This window comes from Camelus dromedarius, chromosome 11 (assembly GCF_036321535.1).
Source record: "Camelus dromedarius isolate mCamDro1 chromosome 11, mCamDro1.pat, whole genome shotgun sequence".
Lineage (NCBI taxonomy): Eukaryota > Metazoa > Chordata > Mammalia > Artiodactyla > Camelidae > Camelus > Camelus dromedarius.
This window is the reverse complement of record NC_087446.1, coordinates 52,705,706-52,730,020: the sequence shown is the minus strand read 5'-3', so window position 1 is coordinate 52,730,020 and position 24,315 is coordinate 52,705,706. Positions and strand designations below refer to the sequence as shown.

General features: G+C 39.7%; 2 protein-coding genes across 2 annotated transcripts in view; one reads left to right on the top strand and one right to left on the bottom strand.

The window, feature by feature from the left end:
• The window catches only part of ZNF641 (zinc finger protein 641), a 104,982-nt gene that overhangs the window by 2,799 nt on the left and 77,868 nt on the right, over positions 1–24,315 (top strand). The window lies entirely within an intron of this gene.
• Positions 514–14,754, bottom strand: C11H12orf54 (chromosome 11 C12orf54 homolog). The gene is made up of 7 exons (XM_010997448.3): positions 14,483–14,754; positions 9,914–9,944; positions 9,349–9,387; positions 6,138–6,170; positions 4,205–4,229; positions 2,531–2,579; positions 514–1,358 (listed from the first exon to the last, which is right to left on the bottom strand). Exons 1-7 carry the CDS (start codon positions 14,614–14,616, stop codon positions 1,220–1,222), a joined length of 450 nt encoding a protein of 149 aa, XP_010995750.2. The 5' UTR covers positions 14,617–14,754; the 3' UTR covers positions 514–1,219.

Genomic DNA, 24,315 nt, shown 5'->3' with positions numbered 1-24,315 from the left:
TCCCTCTTCTGGATCAGTGGGGATGTCTGCCTAATAACTTTTTTTCCCCAGGCAACCAAAGCTGTGCCCTAGATGTCACAGTCACATAGATGGGAATAAAAGAAATTTAGTTTACCAGGCAGGTGGCACCAAAAGTAAAAAGCAGACCTCTTGGTGATACTTCTGCCCTCTTTACCCTATCCCAAGATATCCAGCTCAGACTGAGGGAGGAGAGCCACTGGTTGTGTACCACCTGCTTTCTGCATAGGGCCCACTCTTTGCTACCCTACTCTTGCTGCCTGTGTGGTACTGAAGAGGAAGGAAGTTTCCTGCCTTAATTTCCAAGTCAAAACTTAGGTTTGAATGATAATAGAGGTTTTGTGAATGTATATGTTCTTTTAGAAAGATGTAATCTTGTTGCAAAATACTGGGACGTTTTGTGTATTTTGCTGATACATGGAGAAAATGGGATAAAATATTTGAAAGGGGACTATTCAAGAAAATACAGAGTCACTGTACTTAGGCACACGCAGATCAGTCTAATTTTCTCCATCAGTCATCATGCAGATTCGACAGGGTCATACAGATGGTGTGGCTAGCTTAGTGTATGCTACACACAGGTGAGCATCTGTGGGGGTCTTTTTCTCCATATGAGATTAGGTATCAGGTGAAACTAGGGAGCAGGGGAGTTAAAAAGGTTGAGGAAATGGCCTACCACTTAAGCAGTTCCTTTGAGGGCAGTACACTCAAGTATTTTATTAATGAAAGTCTTGACAGTGGGGTCTATTATGGACCTACAGTATTTGACTTTTGATTCTGAATTAAGCACCAAAGGTAATATAAGTTTCCAGAGCACTTTCCAGAAGTGAATAATGGGCCTCACATTTCTAGTGTGTGTTTAAACTTTTTTTCCATTTCTCTATCCCGTAGTTGTCTCTGATTCCTGAACACTCCTCCCTCCCTGTACAAGAACTACCTAGCAGTGTTTGGCTCTTTGCCTCAGTCACAGAGACCAAAAGATCCTGGCTCAGCCCTGCCCTCAGGCTTCTACCCTCTCACTCGATTATCCCTCATATTGGACCACACCTGCTGGGGGGGTTGCTCTGTCATGTTGGAGTGAGGACTTATGAGGCCTGGGTTCCTGGCTACAGCAGGATGGGCAGGGTGGAGGTCAGGGGAAAGGCCATCTGGGTGAAACACCGGGCAGGAGCAAAGGTGGTCTTCTTCCTTGATTGTAGGGTTAGGGTCTAGGGTAGCAAGCTGATTGATCAGAGAACTGGCTTCTCAGTTTGTGGGCCTGGACCCCTGACGGCTGCTCTCCACTGCTTGGCAGCAGTCTTCCCATCTTCGGGGTCATCCCAGAATCTGAACGCTTGACACTCCTGTACCAGATAGAGAAGGCTGTGAACGTTTAAGGGAGAGAGATCTCATCTCTGGGGCCCCCCTCCCTGGCCTACACTGTATTTAAGGATTTTGTTGTCAGACTCCACCGGGAATGGGCATCAGTGGCTCTGGGAGTTGCAATTCCCTGATGACCGTGTGTCCCATAGGAAAGAGCCCTTGCTGGGCATTAGGAGACTTTGTGTCTTAACGTATCAGAGCCTCTTTATCTGGAAGGTCAGGAAATTTCCTGTTTGCCTCAGAGGAATGTTAAAATAAAGTAAAATCACTGATCCAATATGGTTTCCAATAGAAAGTGCTCCTCATATGTAAAGGTTTACAACAATTATATTTAAGATTTATATAAATATGAGATTACCAGTTATTCCTTTCATAGTTTCAGCACTGATCAGTTTAAATTCAGCACTGTCTCTTTTAGAGGATTGTTTTTTATTTCACTGTGGCTAACTCTCTAGGGTAGGATCAAATTTGGTTCAAATAGGGATCTGGGAAGTTCAACATCTCCATTTCCTGGTTCAGGTGGGACCATATCTGAAATGTGTCAAACTGATTTTAAAAAGTATTTCTGAAGTCCTCTGCAGAACACGATGCTGCTGTCTTGACTACCCAGCACCCTGTTTGTCAGTTCTCACTGTTGGAAAGTCATTCCTAATGTCTAAATTAAATCTCTGGTCTTTTTTCTCCTAGTCTTTTTCTTATGGAAAAGAAATTGACATCTCCTAATGTTGGGGCAATGAACTTTCAAGTTTTTAAAATTTTCTTCTTCTGAGTCCTTCTCCATCTAACTTCCTGATTTTTTACTCCCTTTTCAGGGCTTTTCTTTCTTATCTGTCATTCTTTCTATGTTCCCTCATTTCTCCAGTTGAATGAATAGAATCTCCCAAAATATGTTATGGTAAGGTCCAGGACTGATCCTGAGATTCCAGAGATTTCTGATGGGGCTGAGGATGGAGGAGGAAGCCCTGGCTCTGTATTTCACCATTAGTTGAGATTGATGGGGGACCACCTCCTGCCCCTTTAGAAGATACATATATTGGAAGTACAGGTTTCTGAAGGCTCAAGGCTCAGAGGCAGCAATATTGTTAGCCACTACACCCATATCCAGGTGGATGCCTTCTCCCTTGGGGACTATCAAAAGAGGGCCACTTACCCAGTCCTCGATGCAGATGATATGGGTGTCATGGAGTAGTTGCTCATCCCTGAGGGGGACACAGGAAGGAATCATTCCATTACAGGGGCCTGGAACTGTCTCCCTAGGAGCCCTGAGCCCTGCTCACATCCTTAGTTTGAAGTAAAGCCAGTCAAAGTGGGAGAGGCCAGAACTTGTGGGGAAACTAAAGACCTATAGGCCTATCGGAGAGGTGGTTGCAGAATGTGGCACCAGACATCTGGTTATTTACAAATCACACCGAATCATGGCCACCAGACCCCTGTTTAACCAGTGCTGGCCATTAGGAGTTAGCAGAATACCTCAGTCCCAGGGCACCAACACTGGAACAGGTCCTTGTATTTTTTTTTGCATGGAAAATGGGTACAACAAGACTTGAATTCTCCTCATCTTATTCTGAATTCCCCCACCCATCCACCGCCTACCTTTAGGAAGCAGAAAAGCAACAACAGCAAGTAAAATCCCAAATCCACATTTTCACACTGGGTCATCAAGCAGGTGTTCCAGGGCCCTGCAGTGACCTATTTGGAAATCAGCCTTCCTTGAATAAAGGAGAGCATCCTTCAAGCTGAAGTACGCCTAGCTGTTTTAACCTGTTGACTCCTAGGGTTCAGCAGCCAAGAGAAGTTTCCCGTGTATCTCACAAGGATTCCGCTTGGCCGTGTTGCCTTATCATTCTGGAATGGGAGTGACTGACCGGGTTTGGAGAAAGAGCAGAGGGCGTTCTCTCTGGACTGGCTGTCTTAAAAGAGCCACAAGAAGGTTCAGACTCTTTTGAGCTCTGTTTTGTGAAGGAGCTGGAAAAGCATTATAGTAGTTTCAATTCCCAGAGAGAGCCCTCAGCTAGTCAGAATCTCCTTTCAATTTCCTCCTCTAATTCCTGCACCCATATCTGAAGTATCCTCAATCTTTTCATGGGACTTGGAAGTCCCTGAATTAAATCTTATTTCATTGTGACAATAGAGGATATTTCAGTGGGCTCAGTCATTTATATCTTTCATACTCAAATTCTGATCCCTGAACCAGCAGCACATCACATGGGAGCCTCTTAGAAATACAGAATCACAGAATCTCAGGCCACCCACCCTAGACCTGCTGAATCAAAATCTGCTTTTTAACAGGGTACCCAGGTGATTTGTGTACATGCAAAAGTTTGAAAAGCCCTGATTTTTGAGTTCCTTGGAAAGAGCGCTGTATGTGGCTTTTATGTCATAATCCTAGGCTCCTGGATGTTTAGATATTTTCCTGAAACACTAAAATTTGCCTGTGGGCATTTGAGAGCTATAACTTGACCACCCTGAATAGTCATTCCATTCTGATCTCCCTGCTATTCAGTCCCTCCCATCGCAGCCCTGCTGAACCCTTACACAGGGCTGGGAAGCTGCTTACCCTTGATTGTTGTCTCTCCTCTACAGAGAATTGCCATGTCTGACCAAGGACTGAGAGTTCCTCAGGCCCTCAACAGCCATTCCAAGGAAGGAATGGATCCTGCTGCCCCTGTCCAGATAACTGGACTGGACAGAGGCGAGATGAATGGTGTCTGAACTCCAACTTTCAGCCAAATGGAAGTTCCCATGGAGAGACTTTGTATGAACTCCTTCTTATTCCCTCCCACCACTCTTCGTTTAGCCAAACCTTGAAATATTGCTCTTTTACCTCGAGTCCGAGCATCTTCTTGGAGCTGAAAAATAATGAGAATTCAGAGAAGTCAGAGACTCAGGGGCCAGCTATAGACCTGGGGAAATGTAGGGATGCCTGTGTGAGACATATGGGCTTTTTGAGAATGGAATTAAATGCTGAGTTTCCTGAAAGCAGAATTTGTGTTGAGTGTGAGACACACAGTTTATCACATACAGTCATAATTAGTCATTCAGTGACCTCTCCTTTTTTATTCTTTCTGGCTTTTCTGCTCTCCCTTTTCTGGCCCCTTTCACTCTCCTTATTGGGTATGTGCTGGTTCTCTGAGGTGAACCTTTAAGATATGTGAAAGACCTTTAAAAATTTCCTCTTACTCATCCCAGAGTAAATAGCTGCTGCTGGTATACACTTTGGGCCCCTTGAGCTCCCAGTTGGCGGCCAGATGGTGTTTCTACATAACAGTGCTCTAGGGCAGAGTCTTAACATTTGCCTAATCAGAAAGAAAGCACCTTCTGAATCTCTCTCTCCTGGCTATCTTTTGCTTGACTCTGTCTCAGTATTTAAGTACAAAAATGGCCCTTCTAATTTGTTTGTGACTACAGTGTCTGTCAGACTGACAAAACAATGTGCACCAGCCTGGGTGGTCTCTAAGGGCAGGGATTGTGCCTAGGTGAACCCCATGAAAAAGGACTAGAACTTGAAGAGAGCTTCAGCACAGAGGATGTCAGATGGGGCTTGTACCTTTGTTTATAGGCCCTGAGAGGATGGAAGTCAACACACGCAAGTCCCATTCACGGACAAGCCACCTCCTCCCGCTAGCTCACGTCCTGTTGGGAGGAGACTTGGGCCTCAGGGGACTAAAGTTCTGGGCAGAGTGGAGGCATCCGACACCAAGGAAAACCTGGGTGAAGATATCAAGCTTCTGATCTCTGCCCTCTTTTACCCGCAGCCAGTTGGAGGCAAAGGCTGGTGTAATTTTTTCCCTAAGGTAAGCCTCAGACACAGCAGCAGAATACAATGACATGATTCTTGGAATAGAAAAGGGCTTAGTTCAAAGGCTAAGAGTGGTACAGATAGTGAAATAAGAGGGGATTTCTTTTCAGTGCCTTCTCAATTACTTTACCCATCACTTTTCCCCAACCAGAAAGAGAGAGCTACTGTTTCTAAGACCATGGGAGTCTCGTATTATTTTTAGATTTTAACTTTAATGAAATTAGATCTTTATTCAGAGGAACAAAAGTTAAGAAATCTGTACAAAAGTTTCTCAGTTCCTGTGGTTTTATACTGTTAGTACTTGTTCCAAGTTTTGTGTTTGCCTGTGTAGCAGTCTGTTGATAAGTAATGTTGTTAACATAGAGCAAAAAATTAAGGTGGGACAGTCGGCTTGGCAGGACTGAGACATATCAACACCTTGAGCAAGCTAGTATACAACTCAGTGTCTGGGGCCAGCCAATAATATACTGCATGCTTGACTATATTTTAAATATTTGATAAGTGTTTGTATAGAAAAAAGACTGAAATCTGTGTGGAAGAAGAGCAGAAGAGGATTGTTCTGCTTAGCCAAAGTTTAGATCTGGGCTCTATTTGTATTTCCCTGCAATTAATACACGTATTCTCCTAATAAGGAAATTTACCATGTCATTTGGGGCTTCTAACTCAGTCACTTTTCAGTATTTCATATAACTGCATAGAATATTCTTGCAGAGAGTAGTTCTGGTAGATACAAATTTTTCTCTGTGTTTTCATATTTCCACAAGGGAATTGTTAGGCATCTTCTTGCCTTAGCTTCCTGGACTGACAAGTCCAGCTACTTTTTTGAGGGAGAAATACTTAGATAAAGAAATGAAACTAAAACCTTGATCAGAGTCAGCATCACAGTAGGGTATGGGAAAGACAGGAGCAAGGGAAGTAATGTGACCAGGGAGTTTAGTGAATGGAAATTTAATCTCACCTCCTTCTGTATATCCCTAAAAGCCATTAGCACCTGACAGAAGACAAAAAATTATGGAAAAATTAATTTTATAGACTTTATTACAAAGGGATATAATATATAGAATCTCCCAGTTGGGCTGTAGAGTGTGAAGGTCAAGAGACTATGGCTTCCTAGCTGTAAGCAATACATCCCATTGATTTGGGGGCCACTGTTTCTCCATATGGTAAATGGGTGAAATACAGGAAGTTATTTAAAGAGCGCTGAGTTGTGAAAAAAATGTAAATGAAACCCACTATTATATTTCATTTCAGTTCATTGGTCCATGTTCTGAAGCTGAGCATAGCTGTTAAGATCAACCCTACACAATACACAGGAGGACAACACCAAATGTTGGTGAATTTCTTCACAGAGCAGCTGGAACTCGAACTGCAACACAGCACAGCTGGAGCTCTCGTACATTTTTAGAAGGAGCCTAGAATTGTGTGATGACTTTGGGAAAAAGCTCTGGCAGTTTCTTGTAAAACTAAAAATGCACCTATGCTCTCACTCATCCATAGATAGATACAATGACCATTGGAAATCTGAATTTCTTCAGTTTGGGGAGAGGATGAGGACTTTAAGACAGATGGCTGTATCTTATTTGGTGGAAATATATAGAGTTTTTGTTGATATTCAGGAGTTTCCACGTGTGTATAAGGGTGCATATGGAAGCTGAATAGTCAATGGGGTGGTCTGTGCCAGTTATCAACTTACTGCGGCTCAACAACCCTGTGTTCACTCTTTGTTATATCATATCTATCTTTTATTAGGTCATAGGTATCCATTTATGTTGGATGGTTTTCTGACCCATATCTAAGCAACTCATTCTTTAGTAATAAAATAATTGTAAGAACATTATTCTAACATTTAAATTAAGATTATTTCTTTCTGTAAAACTTATAGGAAGAGTCACTGAAAATCATAGAGAATAAAAAGGTTGATCACGTTACTCATTTCATATAATATTGTTCAATGCGGGCTTGCAGGAAAGGCTATAAAGACTTACACTTATTTTAAAAAAATTTTTAACATCCATAATCTTTGATTTAATAAAGTCTTTTTCTGCTTCGCTTCATATGGGCAATTGACACTGTAAGTTCAGAAGGGATCAATTGTCCTCTAATTCTCATCTCCATGTCAGAGTTTAAATGTACATACAACTAGAATGTCAAGATTGGGAAGCTCAAGTAGCTGATATTTTTGAGAAGGTCTCAGAAACTCCAAGTAAATATCTATCTTCTGTGAAAGTTCCCAACAGTTTGCTTTGGCTGTCTATGGGCATAACGAGCTTCTGCACTGACGTACCAGTCAAAAATAGGGTGAAATCTGGCATTTTCATGTTTGAGAATTAGTTACCTTGGCTGTCATTTTCCTGTTGCTGGGAAACCAAGGACGTTTTGTCAAAGTAAAAAAGACATCCCTTTTTATAGAAATTAAAAGAATTTACTCTCACATTCATTAAATATAAGTCTATTTAAAGCAGTTTCAACAGGGAAATATATACAAGATCCTGTGGTATCTCACAGCGAAAAAAATGTGACAATGAATATATGTATGTTCATGGATAACTAAAAAATTGTGCTCTACACTGGAATTTGATGCAGCATTGTAAAATGAATATAACTCAATAAAAAATGTTAAAAAAAAAAAGCAATTTCAGAAAGCAGGGCTTACTAATGCAGATTCTGAAACTAACTGCTTATGGCATTGCTTCAGGTGGAAGGCTGAAGGCAGCAGGTTCTCATCGGTGACCTACTGGGCCTATGTTTCTTTTCCAACTCATAGTTTTCAGAACCCAAAACATTCTCTTGATAGGATTCAGTAATTTCATTCATTATCAAAAATGAATTATCTGTCTTCTACAAAAGAAGATACTTTTCAACTGGATCTCTTATGCAATTTAAATGATTTAATCTAATTTCCTTGAAGTAAAATTAAAATATTATCTTTTTCATAACCAAAGAAAGGGCAGTTCTTCATATCCAAGTGTGGACTCATTTCTTTTACTTCTTTTTAACACTTTAGGAGTGTCTAGTAACAGGTCTGAGTTTCTCAAATCTAATAAATTAAAGAACGGGAAAGCTCCAGGCATACTTTTTTACTTTTAGCCATTATTCACATTTAAATTATTGTCAATAAATTTGGAAATATGTAGAACATTTTGAAGTGTTAAAAAAATGTTGTTGGCAACCTCTGATGCCACAGAGCAAATCTGGCATTTGTGCTTCTTCAGAATCTTTATCAAAATACTCTGAAGAAAATTTGGTAACAAAGAAGTTTAGTAACAAAGCAATTTATCATTGTAAATAATGCAAAGCAGAATGATGTCCAACTACTGAAATTATGTTGAAATTATATCTGAATGACATAGGCAAATTTTATGTCTTTTAATGTCTTGATATAGATCTTCTAGACATAGTCAGTGGGAGAAATCAATCCTCCTCTGTGCTAATGACAAGATCCTAATCATGTTCCAGACAGGAACTCCAGAAGCAATGGGCCCACTTAGCATATTACACTCCGAAACAACAGCTCACTAGTAATTATACAAAAGTTAGTCATTTTATGGACTTAATTTGGCATTCAAGTAGATAAAACTAAACACCTGTACTCTTCAGGTTGATTCCTTTATTTTTTGAGAGTTTTATTTTGGAGCTAACTCATTCTGGAAGGGCTAAATCTTTTATTCTATGATACAGGAATCAAGGGTCACAGTCAAGTGTTTGTCAGACAATTTAAGTGGCTCTAGAAGTAAAATAGCTTTCTTTCTGATCAGAAATGGAGTTAGAATCATTAATTGGTAACAACAAAATGGTAACATTGCCTTCTTCTCTCTGAGAGTTAAAATAAATGGCTTTTTCAGTACTTGCCCTAAGGTGCTGGCTAGTGGATGAGCAACTATTCATTACATAGTGCTTGTTAAAAGGCTAGCAGAGAAAAAACATTTGAAAGGGGTTATCTAATGAATAGGTGGATGTTGAGAATGGACACTGAGATGCACAGATACAAGGAGTCTCTATGAGGGTTTGGGACTGGATGAGTAATAGAACAAGCTGGGAGGGAGCATGGTAATTCTTCACCATCAATCAGCAGATTGCTCAAGGGGAAAGAGAGAAATTTGCTCCTTTAAGTCCCCTCTCCCTTCTCCTATCTCTCACCATGCTGTCAAAGATGACCCTCATGTACTCACCTGGTCCCACAGGGTTTCAGTGATTGTTACCTGTATTTCCTGTTGAAATAAGAGACAAATCTTGGGTGAAATGAGAGACAAATCTTGGGAATGTTACCCTAACTCTCCTGGAATCTGAATCGACGCATCATGAAGCTGACAGAATACAAAGTACTTTTTGGAATTGAGATGCACGCTTGAAGTCATGCCATTTGTCAGGCAGCCCAAAGTCTTCTTCAGCCCTACTGTGTCATTTTCAGCCTGTATCTTCTGTCATCTCTTTATCTAATCAGTGGGTGGCAGGTATAAACAGACTCACATGTTTACCCACCTTATTAACACTCACATAGTCTGCCTGCTCCTGGAGTCATCAAGTGTAGTAGTGGCATTGAAGGTGTTACCTGGTTTTAGCAGACAGTGACCTACCAGCTGGTCAAGGCACTCCGAGCTACAATGCCGAAGTCCTCCAAGATATGGTCCTCATTAGGCAGTTTTCCCATCTCCTGGCCACACAGCCTTTCCACCTTTGCTTTCCCCAGGAACTAGGATCCCCAAAGGAACCAGTGTATTTGGAAGTCTTACCCACCTCTGGTCTCATTGTGTCTTCAATGGGTTTTCTGGAAAGAAAGGGTGATATAAATCTGATGAGGCACTGGGTAGGTGACATCAGCAAAATGGCAGTATAGGAGATTACAGCCCTCATATCCTCAACAGAAAACATCAAATTTTGACAACCATCCTTGGATGGAAATATCTTTATGGGAAACCAGGAGCCCAGTGGAGAGATTCCAGCACCACATTCAAGAAAAAAAAAATCCATGAATAGATGCATTCAAATGGGTAAGAAAAACAGTTTCACTTTACTCATGTCACTCCTCCCAAAGGCAGCATAGCTTAGTGCCAATAGGGACCCTTTCAGCCTGCGATTTCTTCTGTCGGGGAAAGTGAGAGTGGAATGAACACCTTGATTCCCCAGCCTTGTAAGACATTGGCTTAAAGGCCCACTTCTGCTTCACCCTACTCAGATTACTGAAGTAATTGGCGTAGCTGAATCGTGTTGGGGGGGCTGGGAACAGGAAAAAGGGGTGGGCACGGGTGGCGTCTATCACATGGATCTCAAAAACCAGCTGCAGTTCCTACTAGCCGGTTTGTGGACTCCACCAAGAGGGCAACCCGTGAACACTGTGGGACTCCTCAACTGCAGGTCACCCCCTCAGCTGACTGACACATGCCCCCAGCACTTCACACACCCCCCGAGATGGTGCATGCAAGCCTCTTCAGACAGGATGTAGCCATCAGTATCTGGCTCAACTATGTGGGGATGGGAGAAGATGTGCCATCTTGAATGCTCTTGGGCACCACAATGGGGAAAAGAAACAGAAGGCTCTAAGTTCCCAAAATGACTTTATGGGATTAAGAGAAGGCACAAAATCCTAAGCTCTCTTTAAGAGAGAACGAGAAGACAAGGGTAAATGCACCCATAGGAAAGGCCTGAGACTACCCTCCACCCCCATTCCCACCAAATCTTTAACTGGGCTGATTGGTGAAGAAGATCTTTCACTCCTGAAGTCAGTCAGTAAAGAATGGAAGAGGGGACTGCTTCTTCAGATAAAAAGACCACAATGCAACAGGAAGAATCAAGGAAACATAACACCACCAAAGAAACAAAATAAAGCTTCAGTGATGGATCCCAAAGAAATGAGATCCATGAGTTGCCTAACAAGTAATTCCAAAGAGTTATATTAAGTAGGCTCAGTGAACCACAAGAGAACATGGACAACTAATGGAAATCAGGAAAACGGAACAAAATGAGTAGTTCAACGAAGAAACACAAACTGTAAAAAAGAACCAAACAAAAATTCTGGAGCTGAAGAATACAATGACTGTGCTGAAAAATTCAATAGAGAGCTTCAACAGCAGACTTGATCAAGGAGAAGACAGAATTATTGAACTTGGAGACAGATAATTTGAAATCCAGAGAAATAAAAATTAAAAAAAGAATGCAAAAGTGTGAAGAAAGCGTATGTGACTTACGAGAAACTATCACATGGCATAATATGGGCACTTTGAGAACAGGGAAAGAGAAAAGGATAGAAAACTATTTAAAGAAATAATAACAGAAAATGTCCCAAATCTGAGATGGGAAATTAACATCTAGATCTGTGATGCTCAAAAATTCCAGAGAAGCTGAACATCAAGAGATCTTCACCGATACATTGTAATCAAATTGTCTAAAGTCAAAGAGAATTTGGAAAGCAGCAAGAAAAAGTGAATGCCACATTCAAGGGAACTCCTGAAAGACTATCAGGGGACTTCTCAGCACACATCTTGTAGGCCAGGAGGGAGTAGGAAGATAGAATCAAAGTATCAAAAGGAAAAAACCTGCTAACTAAGAATATTTTACCTGGCAAAGCTGTCCTTCAGAAGTGAAGCAGAGATAAAGACTTCCCAGACAAACAAAAGCTTTATCACCTCTAGACTTGGCATACAACAAATGCTAAAGGGAGTTCTTCAAGTTGAAATGAAAGGATGATAGCATGATGAAAACATAAGTAATAAATCTCACTGGAAAAGGTAAGTATATAGTCTGATTCAGAATACTTTAATACTCTAAGTGTGGTGCTTAAATCACTTTTAATACTAGTATGAAAGTTAAAACAGAAGCATTAAAAATAACTATAGCTGCAATAATTTTTAATGGATACACATTATAAAAAGATGTAAATAGTGATCAGTAACATAAAATGTGGGGAAGGGGTGAAAAAAATGAAGAGTTTTTGTATGCAGTCACAGCTGTTCAGCTTAAAAGAGATACAGTATAGGATGTTCTGTGTAAGCCTCATGGTAACCACAAAGAAAAAACCTTTAGTAGATACACAGAAGATAAAAAGGAATCAAAGCATGCTGTTATAAAAATTCAACAAATCACAGAAGATGACAGCAAGAGGGGAAGAAAGGAACAAGAGAACTATAAAATAGAGCACAAGAACATGGTAATGGTAATTATTGGTAATTATCAACTAGGCAAGAGTTAAGAAGTGTTGATGAGGATGTAGAGGAAAGGAATTTTGAGCACTCTTGGTGGGAATGTAAATTGGTGCAGCCATTTTGGAAAACAGTATGGAGGTTCCTCAAAAAATTAAAAATACAACTACTATAGATCCAGCAATTTCACTTCTGGGTGTATATTCAAAGGAACTGAAATTATTGTTCTTAACAGATACCTGCATTCCTATGTTCATTGCAGCATTACTCAGAACAGCCAAAATATGGAAACAACTTAATGTCCATGATGGACGGGTGGCTAGGGACAGCTCTTTCTCAGTCTAAATCCACGCCACGATCCTTATCCTGAAAACCTCCTTACTTTTAAGATTCTTCTCCCCATGGATTTCATTGGCCTATTCTAGGGAATAGGGAGGAGAGAGAAAATAAAACAGAACTGGGTTCATCTTGAGTTTTCTCTTCTAGTTTCTTCTCTAGCTGAGTTTTAATTCAAATCCTTGTAAACAGAGATAGTGAATAATTGACAAACTGAGTAAATGATACTGGGGGAAAGGGTTAGGAGGGGGGTGTGTGTGGTGTGATATGAAAGAGAATATTTTATATATATACATTATATGTATATTTTTTATATTATATATATGTGTGTGTGTATATATATATATGTATAAAGAGACAGACAGGAGGATTAGAGGAGCGGGGAGAGGGGGTGAGGGGGCAGGAGGAGAGGAGAAGAGATGCACTCACAGTATTATTCTAGTCATTCGTTACTGGAAGTTGGGGCTGAAGAAGATCCAGACTCTATTAACCAGGCACTGAAGTAGGTGCCCTGATCCACATATCTTATCCTCAAACAGTGGACTGGGCTATTTACTGTGCGGCAAACTGAGGCTCTGATAGTAGTGAAAAAGCTGAGATTCCAGCCCAGGTCTGTTTGATTCCGCTCTTTGTTATGACTTCTCCAAAAGAGGACACATAAAATGTGTCCTCTTCATTTTATAGCTGAATTATCAAAAGCCTAACTGCATGCAGTGGGAAGAATTTGGGGACAAAACAGTTTGTTTGAATTCCAGCTTCACCATGTTCCAGTTCCAGGACCTTTAGCAAGTATCTTTGCCTATGTGAATTTGTTTCTGCACCTAAGAAACAGGAGGAGTGATCTTTAGGTTTGGGGGTGGGGGGTGGGTGTGAATCATAACCCTTTGTAGCTGTTAAGTTTTCAAATATTATTATTTGTTCATTTCAAATAATATTGTTATTTCAATTACTGTAATAGTAATACTGTTTTACTATTTTTAGAGTGTCTTGCCCACTTCTGCTGCCAAAACATCAGTTTATCAGCAGCGAAATCAGGTCTTTGATGTAGTTTATGAGCTTTCCTGTAAAGAACTCTCAGATACTCCAGTGTCTACTTCCTGTTTTCTTCTCGGGGTTCTGCAGCTGTCCAGAAGAGAATTCATACTCTTAGAATAGGTTTCCATCTTCCTTCAAGTTTCAGCCTTCTCAGTACCTCACTGGCTCTCAGACTTGAGGCCCAGTTAATTATTCTGGGCATTTAAATAAGATAGTCAGCCTAGAAACCTAGAAGACACTTTTAACTCTTTCTTTCTGAATTCCTACAAATTCTTACCTCAAGGTATCTCCTGCATACTTCAAAAGCTCAAGCCAAATGTCAGTTCTTTCCCGACCCATAAGTTTACAGCAAGCATCCCGTTTTTTCTGATTTTATTCATAATATTGCCTGGATCTCATATTCAGTCTCAAGCAGTAGATTCTGGCCCTTTTCTCCACCCCAGGACAAGGAAAGCATGGTTTTGGGTGTCTAGACTTGCTTTACATTGTAGGGGACATAAGGACTTCTTAGAGTAAGTTGGCCTTAGGATAAATAAATGTTCCTGGATTATATACCCAACTAACTCCTAGAGGAATGTCAGATTGATGCCCACCCTCTAGATTAGAATGATAATAGGTTTGCTTTTGTTCCTTCCATTAAGGAGGTGGGGAGGAGAGATGACACGTGCAGATTCCAGCCTTCCCCAACCAGCAGATAGGTGCAGCCATAGGAGGAATGGGAGACAGGGGACCCTGTTTCTTCTCCCATAGAGAATATTCAATCTAAGGACTTTTGAGCATCTTTATTAGCCCCACTTACCTTATCTGCTGCTTGGAGGTCCTTCCTGACTTTTGTTCTTGATCCTGGAAGGCATGCTGTGCCATTTGTCCTTGAACAGAAGTCAGAGACTCTGGAGCTAAAGATGGAGATGGCTCCATGTCCTGGGGAAACATAAATGAATAGGGGGAGAGGACAGGTGTGTAGTGAGAAGAGAGCGCTTGCCAGTGGAGAACTACCAGGACAGATGCCTCAGTAGTTCAGGAAGCATCTGTGTTTTGAATGGGTCAGTGTGTTTGTGTGTGTGTGTGTGTTTGTGTTTGTGTTTGTGTGAAAGTGTGTGTGTGTGTATAAAGAAAGATAAGGGTGAGAGGAGGAAGGAAGTGTTTGCCCCAGATAAAGTCTCCTTGCCATCTTTTTCATTAAGAACATAAATTCCAGTGAGAAGGTGGGTAGAAAAAAATAGAAGAGAAACTAAGTAAAAAATAATAGCTGGCTAGGGTTGGGGCTAGAGAATTGGCCAGAGGCTCTGTGAGGGGAAGGTGGGTCCTCAGGCAAGGATAGGAAATAGTGTGTAATGGATTCAAGACTGGAAAAGTCCCCATCCCATCCTACCTCACGGTCACAATCTTCATGGTCAACTAAGGGTAGCACTGTAGGCTGGAGGTCTGTCATCTCCAGCCTTCAAGTGCTTTGTAGGGAAGAGAAAAACCCCACAGTTGATACTGTTAAAAACACATGGGGCTGAGAGGTCAAATCAGTGACCCAGGCAGAGTTGAATCCTCCTTTGACAAGTTGCTTCCCAGTTCCCCGCTCCCATCCTTCCTCACCTCCAAACCCTAGTCAGGAACTAGGGCAGTTATGTCCAGAAACTTACCCAGGTGGGCTCCCCAAGCTGTTCTTCTCCCCACCCCTTCCCCCCTAGAATTTCTCCTCCTCAAGCCCCATCTCAGAACAGCCTCATCTCATCTGTGCCTTCGTCAGCCTAGCCCTGTTCAACTCTTCTGTGACCTCAGCTGTGACCTCATAGATCTGAGACACCTGGCTCTCCCCCCACCCTCAGCCCAGGTTTCATTCCATCTAGGTGGTAATGATAAAATAGTGAGCTAATATTGTGAAATTTTAGTTTTAATTTGTGGGAATTTTTGCTGCATCACTGACCTCCACCCATGGCATTAGACATTCACTACTTCTGAGAGTCAGTAGGAATGAGCCCAGAAGAAGAATCAGTTATTTATTTATTTATTTTAAACATTTTTTATTGATTTATAATCATTTTACAATGTTGTGTCAAATTCTAGTGTAGAGCACAATTTTTCAGTTATACATGAACATATATACATTCATTGTCACATTTTTTTCTCTGTGAGCTACCATAAGATCTTGTATATATTTCCCTGTGCTATACAGTATTATCTTGTTTATCTTTTCTACATTTTGAAAAAAAAATTTTTGGATAGACTGGGATTTCAAAATTTTATATTTTTAATTTCAAAACAGGGTCTAAAAAGTTCAGCTTTGATTTCAAGAGCTAGGTCCTTGAGAGAACTGGTTTTGTTTTGAATTCCAAAAGTCTTTGACTTGAAAGATCAACAGAGATTGATGAATTATCATGACTGTATAGCCTTAGGATGAAAACAGTTTTCTGCAGGAAAAAATAGTGATATGTACAGATATTGAAAAATAGGTATAATAGTGCCAAAAAGAAGGCAGGAAGTGAATATTAGAGAAGAGATAAGTTAGATGTAGATGTGTAGCTCTGAGGGGGACCCTCTGCTTTTTGGTGGTGGTACATGTAAAATCTCCCAATATGTTTAAAAATCTGAGAATGGAAGGAAACAGGGACCTACTTCCTCCCTGCAACTGGAAACCCAGGAAGAACAGCCGCAGGGAGTGCACTGAGCCAACAGGAGGAGATTGTGGTAAAATGTATGTTGGCAAACAGGGTTTAAGATAGTACCTTCCAGTTCCAGACATTTTAACAGTGCTGATTCTTCCAATTCATGATCATGGAGTATCTTTCCATTTATTTGTATCATCTTCAATTTCCTTCATCAATGACTTCTAGTCTTCAGAGTATATAGGTCTTTTACCTCCTCAGTTAAATTTCTTCCTAGGTATTTTATTCTCTTTGATGCAATTGTAGATGAGATTGTTTTCTTGCTTTCTCTTTCTGATAATTTATTATTAGTGTATAGAAAAGTAACATTTCTATATATTAACCTTGTATCCTGCAGCTTTACCAAATTAATTTGTTAATTCTAATAGTTTTTGGGTGGAGACTTTAGGGTTTTCTATATATGGCATCATTTATGTATATATATATGTATTTTTTATTAATAGACTTTAATTTTTAGAGCAGTTTCAGGTTCACAGCAGAATTGAGCAGAAAATACAGAGTTTGTACATATCCCTCCCTACCCACACATATATACTCCCCTACCCTCAACATCCCTCATCAATTTGTCATATTTGGTAGAATCAATGGACAAATATGGGCACATTATTATCAACCAAAGTCCATAGTTTACATTAGGGTTTACTCTTGATGTTGTACATTCCATGGGTTTTGACAAATATGCATAATGACGTGTAGCCACCACTATAGTATCATACAGAATAATGTCATTGCCCTAAAAATCCCTTGTGATCCATCTTTTCATTCCTCCCTCCCTCCCTTTCCCCAAGCCCCTGGAAACCACCATCTCTTTGTTGTTTCTGTAGCTTCGTATATGGCATCATTTCATCTGACAGTTTTACTACTTCCCTTCCAATTTTAATGCCTTTTCTTTCTTTTTCTTGTCTGATTGCTGTGGCTAAGACAGTACCCCATTGCAGGCTGGGATGCATGCTGGGGCAGTCCTGACAAGCTGGCCAGAGCCCCAGGCAGTTTTCAGTCTGCTGCCTTCATGCTGTGACCAGAAGTAAACAAATCTGTGCGCGCTCTCTTCAAGAGCAGAGTCTTGGTTCTCTTATAGCCCTCTAATAAACCCCATGGGCTTTTAAACCAGTGAAGGGAGGCTTGTCTTCCTGGTGTCAGACCCCAGGGCTTGAAGCCCTTCCTTTCCAGGGAGGATCCCCTAGCCTGTGATATCCCCCTCCTCTTTTTGTCCCCCACTGTGGGTCCTGACTAGATCACTTCTGTTTACTTCTTGCCAGACTCCGTGTGGAAATATCTTTACAACCTTGGCTGTAGAAGAGCTGTTTTGATAGTTCCCAAGTTGACTTTAGTGACAGTCACTCTGTATGTAGTTACAGTTTTGGTTTGTTTGTGAGGGGAGGTGAGCCCAGTGCTTCTACTCTACCAGCTTGATCTCCTCCCAACTTCAGGTTTTTTTATTCCTCAAGTCTTCTGTTCAATCTCTCTGCCTCTATACCTGGGAGTTCTGAAAGAAAAAGCTGGTAACTCTCTCTGGTTGTGTGTCTGTCGAAAATTTCTGTTCTTCTCATGTCTCTCTGGGAGAGAGACTTTCTTCCTACCCCAAGCCTTGGCTTCTGTAGCATTGGAGAGCGGGGTGGGAAGGGACAGACTGGGAGTTCAAGATTTGTAGATACTGACAGGTATATATAGAATAGATAAACAATTTTATGCTGTATAGCACAGGGAAATATATTTAAGGTCTTGTAGTAGCTCGCAATGAAAAAGAATATGAAAATGAATATATGTATATTCAAATATGACTGAAAACTTGTGCTGTATACCAGAAATTGACACAACATTGTGAACTGACTATAACTCAATAAAACAAAACAAACAAACAAACAAAAAACTCATGGAGGCCAGAAGGCAGTGAAATGACATATTTAAAATGTTCAAAGAATGAGAATATTACAAAGAAGTCTATATCCAGCTAAATAATTGTTCAGAAATAAATGTTGCTTATTACAAAACCACAGCAATTAAAGCAATGTGATGCTGGCTTAAAGATAGATACACAGATCAATGGATTAGAATTTAAACCCACATATTTGTAGTCAATTGATAGCCAATTAAGACTACCAAGACAGTCAACGGGGAAAAGTACTTTCCAACAAATGATATGGGGACAGTTAACTATCTATATGAAAAAAAATAAAGTTGAACCCCTGCCCCATATCATACACAAAACTTAACTCAAAATGCATCAAAAGCCCAAATGTAAGAACTAAAACTATAAAACTCTTAGAAGAAAATAGACAAAAATATTCATGACTATGGGTTAAGCAATAGCTTCTTAGATATAACACCTAAACCACAAGATACAAAAGAAAACATAGATAAATTGAACTTTATCAAAATTAAAATCTTTTGCACTTTAAAGACACTATTAGAAAACTGAAAAGACAGCCCTAAGAATGGGAGAAAATATATGCAAGTCGTATACCAGACAAGAGTCTAGTATTCAACTATACTAAAGATTCTTGCATCTTAAGAACAAAAAGGCAAATAACCCAATTAGAAAATGGACACAAGTTTGGAATATATATTTGTCCAAAGTTGATACTCAAATTGCCTGTAAGTACAAGAAAAGGCCTCTACGTTGTTAACAGTGGGAGAAACACAAAGCAAAATAACACAACGCCACTTTACACCTGTTAGGATGATGATGATGATGATGACGACGACGACGACGACGACGACGACGACGACGACGACGACGGACAGTAACAAGTGTTGGAAAGGATATGAAGAAATTGAAACTCTCTTACATTGGGGATGTAAAGTGGTATAGCCACTTTGGAAACCATTTTGGCAGTTCTTCAAAAAGTTTAGAGTGTTATCATTAAGAATCAGCAGTTTCACTCATAAGAGAGCTAAAACATATGTTCACACAGAAATTTGTACATAAATGTTCACAATGGCATTATTCATAATAGCCCCAAATTAGAAATCAACTGATAAATGGATAAACAAAATGTGATATATTCATACAATATTATAAATTATTTAGCCATAAGAAGGAATGAAGTACTGACTTACGCTACAGCAACAAAAACACTATTCAGCAAGGTTACTATTCAAATTTGAAAGAGAATAGAGAGTATTACAGACAAGCAAAAACTCAAAGAGTTCATCACCACTAAATTGGCTTTACAAGAAATGTTAAAGGGACTTCATTAAGTGGAAAAGACAATGCCACAAGTGGAAATATGAAAATTACAAAAGGAGAAATATCACTGGCAAAGGCAAACATACAGTAAAGGTAGTAGAACAACCACTTATAAAGGTTGTAGGAAGGTTAAAAGACAAAAGTAGTAAAATCATCTATTTCCACAATAAGTAAGGGGGAAGGTATAGCTCAGTGGCAGAGTGCATGCTTGGCATGCACAAGGTCCTGGGTTTAATCCCCAGTACCTCCATTAAAATAAATAAATAAGCCTAGTTACCTCCCTCCACCAAAAAAACCCCACAATAGGTAAATAACGGACAGACAAAACAAAAAGATATAAATATGATGGCAAAACATTAACCATGGTGAGTGGGAATTAAAATGTAGGGAGATTACAGTGCATTTGAATTTAAGAGATCATCAACTTAAAATAATCACATATATATAGGTTGTAATATATGAAACTATGGTAACCGCAAACCAAAACCTTATACCAGATAGACACACAAAAAAGAGAAAGGAATCCAAACATAACACTAAAAACAGCCATCAACGCAAGAGAAGAGAGCAGGAGAATAAGAAAGGGACAAGAAAGAACTACAGAAACAACAAGAGAAATTACCAAAATGGCAATATGTACATATCTATCAATAATTACTTTAAATGTAAATGGAGGAAATGCTCCAATCAAAAGACAGAGTTGTTGAATGGATGAAAAATCAAGACCTATGTATAAGCTGCCTACAAGAGACTCACTTCAGACCTAAAGAAACACATACTGAAAGTGAGGGGATGGAAAAAGGTATTCCCTGCAAGTGGAAATTAACAGAAAACTAGGGTAGCCTTACTCACATCAGACAAAATAGACTTTAAGATAAAGACTGTTCCGGGTGGGAAGGGATAGACTGGGATTTCAAAATTGTAGAATAGACTACACTGTATAGCACAGGGAAATATACACAAAATGTTATGATAACTCACAGAGAAAAAAATGTGACAATGAGTGTGTATATGTCCATGAATAACTGAAAAATTGTGCTGAACACTGGAATTTGACACAACATTGTAAAATGATTATAAATCAATAAAAAATGTTAAAAAAAAAAAAAAAGACTGTTCCAAGAGACAAAGAAGAGTATTACATAATGATAAAGGGATCAATCCAAAAAGAGGTATAAAATTGTAAATATATATGCACCCAACATAGGAGCAACTAAAAACATAAATATGAACAAACATGAAGAGAGACATTGAAAATAATACAAGAATAGTAAGGGTCTTTAACACTTCACTTACATCAATTGACAAATCATCCAGACAGAAAATCAAGAAAACAGTGGCCTGAAATGACACATTAGACCCTATGAGCTTGATACATGGAACATTCCAACTGAAAGCAGCATAGTACACGTTCTTTTCAGGTACACATGGAACATTGTCCAGGATAGATCATATGCTAGGCCACAAAACATGCCTTGGTAAATTTAAGAAAACAGAATTTATATCAGGCATATTTTCTGACCACAGTGCTACATCGGGTGTGAGTTGCCTCCCCATCTCACAGCTGAGTTTTTTTCCTCCATCATGGCAGCCCTCGCTCCAGTGTGGAGCAGCGACATAAAGCAAGAAACGGCTGGAACGTTTGCCCGACTCAGGTGGGGAGCATTAGGGCAGTCATGGGAAACTGGGCAGCCACTCTAGCAGTCTGCAATCTGCCCTCTCAACCCTGCTTCAGGATTAAGCCAGCGGACACACGCTCCTCACAAGTGGAGTCCAGGCTTCCTACAACCTTTCTGTTAGTCCCAGTGGCCCTCAACCTGCCAAGGAGGCTTGTCTTCCCTGTGTCAGACTCCAGGACTGGGGTGCCCAATATGTGGCTCCAACCATTCACTCCTCAGGTCAGGTGTCTGCCTATGTAATCTTCCTTTTCCTCTGAGTCCCTTCCCAGGGTACATATCCCAATCTTCTCTTCCCTTCCTACCTGATTCTTTATGGATCTTCTTTATAGCCTTGGTTGTACAGGATTCTTTCTGCCAGTTTCTAGTCAGTTTTCAATGAGGCTTCTTCCACATGGAGATGTATTTTTGTGTGTTTTTTGGAGGAAGTGAGCTCCAAGTCCTCCTACTCCACCATCTTGGTTAGTCTCCTCTCGCCTTTTGCCCTTGCCTTCATCTTATATGAAAACTGGAATACTGCCTTTTACTGATGCAGATGATTAATGACCCATGAGGAATAATGGTCATGTGACCCCCAGGGGGAGAAAAAACCCTGGTCCCCAGAGCTGTGGATGTGCTTCTCTCTTAGTAGTTAGATTCTGTTTTTAGCTTTGCCTCCTTTAAGTCCCCCGTACCCATTTCAGGTTGTGAAATGCAGCTGTGAATGGCTCTGGGTTGTTATCTGCCCAGTCCTGCCTTTATGTAAGTTCATAATTGCATTTTATGGAATTGCCCACTTCATTTTTTGGTCTCAAAGTTCCTTTTCAGTTTCGTGAATATTTTTCAGTATCCCTGACTTCAAACACAAACCATGATGAATTTTTATTTCATGTGCATCTGATTTGCTAAAATTTAAAAAGACTAAAAAAGATAAACAATACAAAATATTATAAGAATGTGAAGCAACTGAAACCCTCACATGCTGGTGCTGAGCTTGCAAAATTTTACAATCACTTTGGAAAACAGTTTGCCAGCTTCTAATAAAACTAAACATATAGGTATGCTATGGCCCAGCAAGTCCGTCTAAGTAATATACAAGGAAAATGAGCACATATGTCTGCACAAAAGATATTTTATAATAATGTTCATAGCAGCTTTATCCATACCAGCCACAAACTAGAACAGTTCAAATACCTGCTAACAGAATGATGGATAACTTAATTGTGAAATATTCATAAAATGGAATACTACGAGATTAGATTTCAAATACGTGGAAAATTCTTTTTGTACTCTAGCTGTCATTCCTGTGTTTATAGTAGAGTAGTGTGTCAAATAAGAAATGCTTGGTTTTCATTGCAAATTTACACTGGAATTGGTGTTGATCTGTGCCAGCTCTAGTTGTAAAGATTAATTATTATGACAAAAACCCAAAAATTATTTTGACATTTTTCCTGTCAGTGTGCTAATATAAATAAACTGTCTTTAGATTACATGTCTTCTCTAAGTGATTTTGTGCTGTAACTATAGACAAAGGAAGCTTCCTGTTCTCCCTGAGATGAGGAGGTCTCCTTTGAGAGGCTGAATGACTTCTCAGACAGGGCTCTGAGCTTCGTGTTTTCACATTCCTCTTTACATGCTAGCAGCATGAAATTAGCACTGATTTAGAGTCTTGTTGAACCCATACAGATACCTCACACTAAGATGAGTCAAATGCACAACTAGTAAATGTATATAACTTAGACTTCTGAGACTTGGAGTATGTAAACTATCAAACCAGATTTTAAATATTACATCTCTTTGATATTGATGCAGCAATTATAATATAGTGTTCTAGACTACAAAATAACTAGCATACATATCCAATAAATATATGCAATAATGCTCAGTATAATACTAATTATAATAGACTTGATTTGGAATCAGGTTGAATAACTATCAATAAAATAATGGTTAAATAAATTATGATAGATCTGAATTATTATTACCATGTAGGCATAAGAAGGAATAAGCTGGATATTGTGTGTAGGCATGAAAAGATCTCCAAAGTTTGCAATTAAATGATGGAAACAAGCTGGAGTATGTATGTGTGTGTGTGTGTATCCCATATATGTATAGACAGTGCCTCTGAGCATATCTGCTGAATCATTACATCCAGGCAACAGGGCAGTGTCTCGTGATATGGCTGGAGATTGTTTTATATTTTCTTGTTTGATGAAATACTAATGAAAAGCAAGTTTGTCTTGTTTTAACTCATTTGACTATCCTGATACTCAACACACTTGTATTTACAAACCTGTAACATACACATAGGAAGATGATCAGGAAGTAAACTCAGTCACTTCTCAGCTTCCATGGTGAACCCCAGAGGGCTCATCCACTGTGTGTTTGGCCTGTGGGAAAATCCTCGTGTAGGAACACAGGGAACTAATTTTCTTCTTCTTCTTCCCTGTTCCTCTGGAACTCTCATCAGAATAGCAGGATTTGTCATTAAATAGTTCAGTGATTGCTTCACTCAGAATTTCCAAAGATGATGCATAATAAAGTCCCCTGTTACTCTAAAAGCAAGTTCTTTTTAGTTAATGAGTCCAAAGGCAAACTTCTTGCGTTACTCCAGAGACTGCCTAAAATTATCTTGTTTCCTCTTAGACTCTCCATTCAATCCTCCACCCACTGGCTTATCTAAACCCAGCTACTTCCCCTAGTAGGTTACACAGAAGGATCCTTTATTTGGATAATGAAACAGCAAAATATTACTTATAGAGGAAATTAAGTGAACAAATGATTGTGTGATCAGGATTAAGAAAGATGAGAGAAATTGCTCAAAAATTTGAATGTTTCAAGATGATTCTCAAGCAGAATTTAGAAAAAGGTTATGAAGATTTGTGTGCAGGTCTTTTGGAGCCTGGGTAAACATACTTCTTTTTTCTTATCCATCTTTCTAGATTGAAAACTATACTATTCACAGAGTTGAGAAGTTGGGTATATCCTCTCTTGATGGCAATCAGCTGAGCTAAGATATGTTCCCTTTTTAACTCTGAGCTCCAGAATATGAGCCAAGAGCATGATACCATTCTCCCTAAATTCTCTCATGTTTTTGTTGCTTTTAACCAACTCCTTGCACTGCTTTCTT